Source organism: Saccostrea cucullata, unplaced genomic scaffold (assembly GCF_032062105.1).
Source record: "Saccostrea cucullata isolate Sc308-1 unplaced genomic scaffold, CSIRO_AGI_Scuc_v1 ctg4894, whole genome shotgun sequence".
NCBI classification, from domain to species: domain Eukaryota; kingdom Metazoa; phylum Mollusca; class Bivalvia; order Ostreida; family Ostreidae; genus Saccostrea; species Saccostrea cuccullata.
Window position 1 is genome coordinate 36898 of NW_026933146.1, and position 9586 is coordinate 46483.

Below are 9586 nucleotides of genomic sequence, written 5' to 3' on the forward strand. Positions count from 1 at the left end.
CAATACCCTGTTAAAAATCCATTTCCATCTTTATTATATATGTATAATCTTAAATTGCCATAAAGGTATCTCTTTTAAAAAAAAAAAACCAAAATGTGGGGGGGGGGGGCTAAATAATGTCGGAAATGAAAATAAAAATGTAAGATTCCGAAATAATAACAAAAATTGTCGGAAAATGCAATGCAAAATTCAGGAAATGAAATGCAAAGATCTAATAGATATAGTAATTAGCCTTTGAATAGGTAAGAAACAGTGTTAACTTATAAAAACACATGGGATGTGGTACTTTAGGTTTTCTTAAACGACAATTATAGGCTAACCCCCAACTGCCAATCCGTAGGCATGTTGTTTTTACAATAACGGTGTAGGGTAGTACACCGTGACATAATCCCCTGTCACAGTGACCTTCCAGTTATTGACAACAATATTAAACGTAAAGAATGACAGATTTTTTTATTAATATCATCAAGAAATATATTTTGAAAGATGTGATTTTTTTGCGAGTGAAGTCAGACATTTATCATGTTTATTGGAAAGAGGTGTAACTAAATGATCTGTGTTGGACTAACGAACATTCATCTGTTCATTGCATACTGATTAATCTACTAGTAAACAGACGGTGAAGGTAAATGTATGAACATTTAATATATTTTTTTAATGATGTTGACATTAGTGTATTTAAACGACAAAATAAGCATGTCCCATCTTCCCGACAGGAAACACGATCAATACATCTATATGTACATTCCTTTATTTATAAGTATACAATGTATTAATTTCTTACTTGTTGTTTACTACTTTATCTTGGAGGAAACACTTGCTATTAATACCACTTTATATCCCCAATTAATTTTAAAACAATAGTTTTTCAATTAATATCGAATGAACACACGCATACAATTTGTAAAATAGACCGAGGGGGGACCTTTTCTTATAGAGCCAGGCGGACCAAATATATTATCGTATTAGGTCCGGCCGGAACTTTAAACGAGGCGGACCAAATATTATGCGACACCGGCCCGTATCCTTGTACGTTTTATATGTAAGGATAAAATGAGAGTTGTTGGTATGTCTAGATTCTTTAAATCGAAACAAAATGCAAATGTCATAGGACATCAGGAACATAGGAAATTTTTATTAAGCCCCGCCTTGATTATGGCTGAGGCATATAGTGTTTGTCATGTCCGTCTTCCGTCCTTCCGTCACACTTTGCATTTAGCTCTGTTCAAAGCTAAGTTTCAAAGAAACTGTTCAAGATATTTTCATCAAACTTCATATGCTGATAGATATTGATGAGAGCTGTGCAACTGCATCAACATTTTAAGCTCACCTGAGCCGAAGGCTCAAGTGAACTCTTCTAATCAAAATTTGTCCGTCGTCTGTCGTTGTCGTTGTCATTGTTGTTGTAAACTTTTCACATTTTCATCTTCTTCTCAAGAACCACTGGGCCGATTTCAACCAAACTTGCTACAAAGTATCCTTGGGTAAAGGGGATTCAAGTTTGTTCAAATGAAGGGCCACGCCCTTTTCCAAGGGGAGATAATTATGAATTAGAGAAAAATTAATAGCATTTTTAGCTCACCTGAGCTGAAAGCTCAAGTGAGCTTTTCTGATCACATTTTGGCCGGCGTCCGTCTGTCTGTCTGCCTGTAAACTTTTCACATTTTCGACTTTTTCTCAAGAACCGCTGGGCCAATTTCAACCAAACTTGCCACAAAGCATCCTTGGGTGAAGGGGATTCAAGTTTAATGAAGGGCCTCACCCTCATTCAAGGGGAGATAATTGGGAATAACTGAAAATTTGGTGGCATATTTTAAAAAATCTTCTCAAGAACCACTGTGCCAGGAAAGATGAAACTTATGGAGAAACATCCTCGGGTAGTGTAGATTCAACTTTGTTCAAATCATGACTCCCGGGGGTAGGGCGGGGCCAAAATTGCCGACCAAAGTTTTACATAGAAATATATAGGAAAATTCCTTAAAAATGATTTGAAGAAACTTGAATCTACACTGCCTGAGGATGATTCCACATGAGTTTCATCTTTCCTAGCCCAGTGGTTCTTGAGAAGAAGATTTTTTAACAAGAGGCCCATGGGCCACATCGCTCACCTGAGCACAAAGGCTAGGAAAAAGTAGAAAATGGTTTTTATTGTAAAGTTTAAATCCAAAGAAGTCCCATGACAAATGATGGATTTGCTATTTTTTAGAAAATGATTTTTAAAGAATTTTCCTATATATTTCTATGTAAAACTTTGGTCGGCCATTAGGCCCCACCCTACCCCCAGGGGTCTTGATTTGAACAAACTTGAATCTACACTACCAAAGGATGATTCCACAGGAGTTTCATCTTTTCTGCAAGTGATTATAAACCAAGGTCAAGCCACTTAAATTGTTTTACAGGCATATTTTTAAGATCATGAGATTCTGACATGTGTCAAATATAATCATTAGGTTTGTATATGGGGTCAATAAATACTGAATTTATTTTACAAAGAAGGCTAAGTTTACTAGAAAAAAGTTCATTTATGAATAAAAAACAGAGAACTGACCAGGCTACAAAGACGGCATCGTCAAACTGAATACCAGTGCACTGCCGTGAGCGGACATATCAGCTGAAACCATTTTTCCTAATTTTACAGTGTTTCCTATATACAAGTTCTACAACAAGACTTCCGAAAAAGAACTTGAAACCAAGGAAAAGCTTTGGTCGGCCATTAGGCCATTTTTTTTATTGTTTCAACCAAAGCTAAATGCCCTGTCATAGTAGACAATTTACAATTTTCCCGCATTATTTGTCAAGAACGTAACGTGATGACATCACAATGAACTGTTCTAAAGCGCAACATTTTTGACGTTACACGACGTCACAATATACTTTGAAATATTTGTATCTATAGCAATATGTCAAAACTCCTGATGATACACTGAACTCCATGTGATACTGCATACTTTATGAAATTAAAAAAAAAGTTTTTCTTTTGTAGTTTTCATACAATAAATCCCTATTCAGCTCTATTAACATCAGTAAATTGTAAACATTTATAAATTCTTGAGACATACATGTTTATTTAATAAAACATGGATATGACATTGATGATATTATAATACAAGTATCGTTGTATTACAATATTGGTATAACGGAGTTATGAATAATTTTAAGATGCACACACATGCTAGAATTTTACTTGTATTTAGTAGAAGTAGGTTTTCAGCGGAGATATTTGATTTTCTTCACTTTTTGTTTCCTAAGTTGAGCAACAAACAGATTGTCATTTGTATCTGTACACAGTCCCCAGGGATCACCCAGTCCACAGTCTATGTAACGGAGGAACTGTCCATCCTGGTCTATGATGTGGACACACTTATTGCTATTATCAGCCGTAAGGATGTGACTTTGAATGTCTGTGGTGATTCCTTGTGGATAGAATTGTTCATTCTTTGGAGCAGGAGTATGTCCAGTGTACTTGAATCTCAATTTCCCGACCTGATTGACCACCACTACTGCTTTAGCTTCAGGGTCAGACACACAGATATCAAGGTTCCTGTTCTCAGTGATATTACAAAAACCAGATGAATAGAGAGGTTTACCTTTATCATCAGACTGAATGGTTTGTTTCTCTGTGGAACCGTAGTAACGGACGACTTTTGTTTGCATGTAATCAATACTTTCCACGATAACTAGGCGATCACCAGAGGAGGTACTACAGACACCCATAGGTCTCCAGTTCTGTAGTCTGATCACCTCCTCTATCTTCTCATTCTTCACAATGTTCAAAGTTCTTTTCAAGGGATCAGTATAAACTAGATCTCCACTTTTTGTCACTGCTATGTCACATGGCTCATATCCTGACTTTGTTGTGATTGACTTGAGCAGTGATCCCTGATTGATGCTGTAGAGTTTCATGGTGTTGCCAACTCCTTTTGTCCATATTTCTTCATCACTTAGACAGACCACATTAAAAAGGAATTCATACCCAATGTTTATGGTGGTGACAGTCTCTGGTTGATCAAGCAGCTGTCTGACCGGAGGAGAGGATCTAGCTTCTGGTGATTTCTGTGTTGTCTTCATGCTGCATCCATGTTTATCTGAAGCTAAAGATCTCAATCACAAGGTTCCAAATATTTTACCAAGATCTTCATTAATTCTGCCTGTGGAAAATTTAGGTAAAGGTGGCAGAATTTGTTGTGGAAGATTTTTATATCTCTCTACATTGATTGTAATATTAAACAGTTTTGAAATGTTGTTAGAATCATAAGCAAAATCAATTGAATTGATTTCATCCCTAATGTTAGAAATATTCTTATTTATTTCATCCAGATGTTTCTGTAGATTTTGTAACTGTGTGTTTTTCATCTCGTCAACTTCAGTTTTAAGTTTCTGGACAAGTTTGTCAATTTCTCTGTGCCAGTCTTCTCCATGTTTTGTTATGGCCGTTGAGAGATCTCCATATTCCTTTTCTAACTGACTCATTCTGTTTTCTACATCAGATGCAATGTCCTGATAGGTTGGATAAATTATTTCATGTCGTTCAGTTTGTTCTTTGATAATCTTTTCTTTTTTCTCGTCCACAACTTGTAAGATTTCTGATACCTTATGACCTCTATGCTGATCCGATGCAATGCATTTAGTGCAGACAGGAATGTCACATTGATTACAGTACATTGTACATTGCTGTTTTTTATGCAATTTACATCCAGGATAGAGAGGGGTAGATTTTCTGTCCTTGAAATCAACAATTTTATGAGGTTTTGCAAAATCAGCAGAGAAGTGTATTCCTACACAAGCTGTACACAGATTGACAAGACATGTATCACAGTGTATCTTTACCATAGCGGTCTCACACAGGTCACATCGCATCACATCCTGGGCTCTGGTACGGGGGTCCATTATTAAGATTGTGACTCTGAAAGATAGAGTTAAAAATATACAGTATTTGTAATTGCTTAAAGTACCAGCATAGTAGCTGAGAAAAATGGCAGCCTTATTAATTTTAGCTAATCCAGCAATTAATTGGTAAATTAAATGTATAGTCTGTCCATTGGTACTGAGTACGAAAGCCCAGAAGGCTCATTCGAGATTCAAGTTTCGAAATACGAGATTCAAAATTCGAGATTCGAAATTCGAGTTTCGAGATTCAAGATCCAGATTAACCAATCAAAATGCTCATTCGAGATTCGAGGTTCGAAATACGAGATTCGAAATTCGAGTTTCGAGATTCAAAATCCAGATTAACCAATCAAATGCGGGTTCAACATTTGATTACTCCCCTTTATTATGTTTTATCTATCAATAAATCGTTTAATATATTTATAACAAATGAGTCATTTGATTATATTACAATGCAAGAAAGAGTATTATATATATTAGAAGGAAAGTTAAATAATCATTGGATTTTTAATCAGCAAGATATACTTCAATTTATATTATGACTTCTTAAATATTAAATAGAATACATATTTCAGGAATATATATATTTTTGCATTGTCTACTGTATATAAAGTGTTGCTGACATAATAATACAGTTATAAATAGTGTCTAAAGATTAACAAAATCCCCACCCCTACCCGCAACACCTGCATATTTTTTACGACACTGAAAATGTTACTTTAAAAATTTGAAAGGCAATGTAGCCTTGATAAATAAAAACCGCGCTAGTTTTCCTAATAAAGGGAATACATTAAAATAAAGCTTTTAATTACTTATCTTCATCTAAGGCTTTGATTTCTTGAACTAAGTTAAAACAATTATATATACAATACAGATTGCAAATATGAATTAGAATAAATGCAGCATTCATTTTATCTGATATTAAACAGTAGATTAGTCTAAATTAGCTGCAGAACTATAGCGTTATGGTTTTATATTTTAGTCTCTGACCATAGCGTTATGGTCAAAGACTAAAATATACTCGGTTTTTATTTATCAAGGCTACAAGGATTTTGTTAATCTTTTGTCACTATTTATAACTTTATTATTATGTCAACAACCCTTTATATAAAGTAGACAATGCAAAAATATATATATTCCTGATATATGTATTCTATTTAACATTTAAGAAGTCATAATATAAATTGAAGTATATCTTGCTGATCAAAAATTAAATGATTATTTAACTTTCCTTCTAATATATATAACACTCTTTCTTGCATTGTAATTTAATCAAATGACTCATTTGTTATAAATATATTAAACGATTTATTGATAGATTAAACATAATAAAGGGGAGTAATCAATGTTGAACCCGCATTTGATTGGTTAATCTGGATTTTGATTCTCGAAACTCGAATTTCGAATCTCGTATTTCGAATCTCGAATGAGCCTTTTGATTGATTAATCTGGATCTTGAATCTCGAAACTCGAATTTCGAATCTCGAATTTTGAATCTCGTATTTCGAAACTTGAATCTCGAATGAGCCTTCTGGGCTTTCGTAACTGAGAGCATCACTTTCTGTATTACAGGTAAGTCTAAAAAAACGTAACTACCTTCGATTTCAAAATAGATTCATTCAATAGATCATTTTTCTTCTCAATCATTCTTTGGATTCAATAAATATATTAATTAACATGATGGCAATGCTAAGTTGACTGAAATTTAATATAGTATTAGTATAGTAGTAGTAGTATATAGTAAAAGTGACTGTCGCTTTAGAAAAGGATTCATCATCATTCTCCATTGCTTGTAGTCAATAACCAGCAAAGGAAATGTAGTACATGTTCAGAATCATGTACTGGTAATCAGTAATTTACACTGATCATGTCCAAAGACTTTGAAAAATAATGTCATACTTGTTTGTTTCAAGCTGTATAATTATATACAATCTGGCTAAAGCAGCAGGTTTGTAAGTGTTTTATAATATTCAAGCAATAAATCATTATTTTTTCAAAGATATTGTCTCATAATCGCAACGGTGTGTGCAAACAAATTGAGTAACGTGGTAACGAATCTTTATCTTTTGAAAGATATAGTCTCATAACTGCAAAAGTGTGCAGAGGCAAATTAAGAAATGCACACAAGCATGTTACTCAATTTGTTTGCACACACCAATAAATCACCATATTTTAGCCAAAATTCGTAAAAATTGACAACAGTTAAAATAACCCGTTACACGGCGTTAAACAATTGTGATGTCAAACTAAAACGCATGCCTTAATTAACCTTTTGGCACCCAGTCCGTTTTATGGCGTTTCGAATGCAACAGTTTTCCAAATACTTTATATGCAGGAAACACGTGTAATGTAAATATACGTACATGTATGTTTGTCTCATGTGGAACAGACTATAGTACCTGTAACTTGTGATTAGGGTGTTTATTGTATAATTACTTCCTTAATAACAAAACAAAAGAAAGAGTGACTAGGTCATTGAACTACTTTTCTGAAAGAGTTCAGCTTTTGTGAAAAGCCTTTAAGTAATGATTGTAAGCCAAAAACTTTACAAAATAGACTGATGTTTTCGTATTTTCAAAAATAAATGCACTGTGAATTTAAAAAGAAAATACAAAGTGAAAAAAATAATCCCCTTTTCTTGAGAAATTCTGCTGATTCAAAGTATTTTTAAAGATGAAAATATGTAATTGTAAAATACTATGCATATAAGTTTATCTGTTTTTAAATCCATAATTATTACCTGGTTTTAGACAGTAGTGGCGTTCTCTGTCAACTCACTGATCCTCTCTATGTAGTCACATGATCATGTGATTACCTGTGTTATCTACCTGTAGTCAGAGATCATGTGATCTCCATACCTGTGTTATCTACCTGTTGTAAGGTGTTTATATTGCCTGGTTTACATGGGAATTTTAGTTTCACGAGTCACTCTTTGAATATGTACCCTGCTAACATGATATATACATGTGCACTTTTTATTATTGGTTGCAAAGTACTACTAATACTCACTATTAATTTCTTGTGGATTATTAAGACAATTTCCTTAAGGAATCACTGTCTAGTTAGTATAGTATGCCAGGGCATTGTTGATGTCCCTGGCACACGATATACTAAGTAGACAGTGATTCCTTATATTTCCATTTCATTGTGAAAATAAAATTGTAAATTTAGACTTTACAATGCAGACATAGATTTAAATTACACGAGGATTCCCATCCCAATTTCAATATAGTCCTCGCCCACTGACGTCAAACACAACTGCAGCCACCAAGATTTTCATGCATATTTTGCCTCCTTAGCGTAAGACTCAGAGACAGATGCTCACGAGCTTTGCACGCATATTATGCCTTCTTATCTTCTGACCCATTGACCTGCCTAATTTACATTCCGGTAGAATTATCAAGGAATTAACTCCACTAACTTTTTAAAGTTATCACAGAGAGAAGAATTAGAAATGGAAATATTTGATTAGTGTTAGCTAGTTCATCAGGGTCAAAAATTATTACTATGAAATATAGAAAAAATATACCTATAGCTTGTTTTCAAGTGTCAACCAATTAAACATTGTAAAGTTGCCAAGCTTTGTAAATATTCTATATCTTACTCGTATGATAAATATATTTCAAATCTATAACTAAATTCAAGCATCAATTAAAGTGAAGCCCATAAATTAATCCAAGTTTCCAACTTTTAGTTACATGTAATGACCTGGCATACCCATCAAACTACAGAGTGAATCCCTATACATATATTAACTTTATGTAAAAAAAAATGTAAAATATGTTTTAAAATATTGAATATGTCATGTACTGAGGCACACCAAAATTGTTAAAATCAGATATATTCTTCTATCAGAAAAATGTGATTTTGATTCTAGCGAGCTTTGTAACCAATACAGTAAAACTTTGTTATAGCAAAGTCCTTGGGACCTGTGAATTTAATATTCTATATCCGTAATTCAATGTATACAAATTCTTATAACTATTTATAGGGAATTCACAAAATGCACATTTTCCTTGACGTTTTACTTCCAAATATGTTAGTGAAGAAACTATTACATGACATATTTTGGATAACTATTTTTTTAATGAATTAAATTTTATATAAAAACACTTACTAAAAATAAAGTCAGTTCAATATATGAAATTTCAAGATGTTTGAAAATTTGTTATAAAAGATTTAACATCTGGTTCCTGTTACAGGTCGGTATGTTATACTCAGATATCTGTAAGAGTATTATCAAAAAAAACATTTCACTAATTTTAGCCTCTACGGAACTCAAAATCAGTTCGCTATATCCATAAAATCGTTATATCAGAGTTCTTTATAACTGTAAAATTTTACAAAGAATTTTAAAGAATTTGGCCGGGGACCACAAGAAAATTCGTTATATCCATGAATTCAATATATCGATGTTCGTACTAAATGAATTTTACTATAGGTCTCTAGCAAATTCTGAATGTACATGTAATAATGGTACTTCAATTTCGATATTTTCCAGAACAGCATTTTTCTTCATCAGGACGAGAAGATGTTGATGTAAGAATGCTAGGGAAAGGTAAAGTATAAGAAAAAAATTCTTTAAGTACGTATAATAATTTTGTACAATTTTGTGTTTTTATAAATGATCAAGAATGATGCCCATTATACATTGAAGGTTTTTCCCCCTATTTCTTTTTATCAAATGCAGCTTGACACA

The 9586-nt window shown here is 33.2% G+C and overlaps 1 protein-coding gene across 1 annotated transcript; it reads right to left on the bottom strand.

The window, feature by feature from the left end:
- Nucleotides 1-3207: 3207 nt before the first annotated feature.
- On the bottom strand, nt 3208-4887 carry LOC134237394 (uncharacterized). The gene is made up of 3 exons (XM_062719499.1): nt 4692-4887; nt 3851-4091; nt 3208-3700 (listed from the first exon to the last, which is right to left on the bottom strand). Exons 1-3 carry the CDS (start codon nt 4885-4887, stop codon nt 3208-3210), a joined length of 930 nt encoding a protein of 309 aa, XP_062575483.1.
- Nucleotides 4888-9586: the final 4699 nt, after the last annotated feature.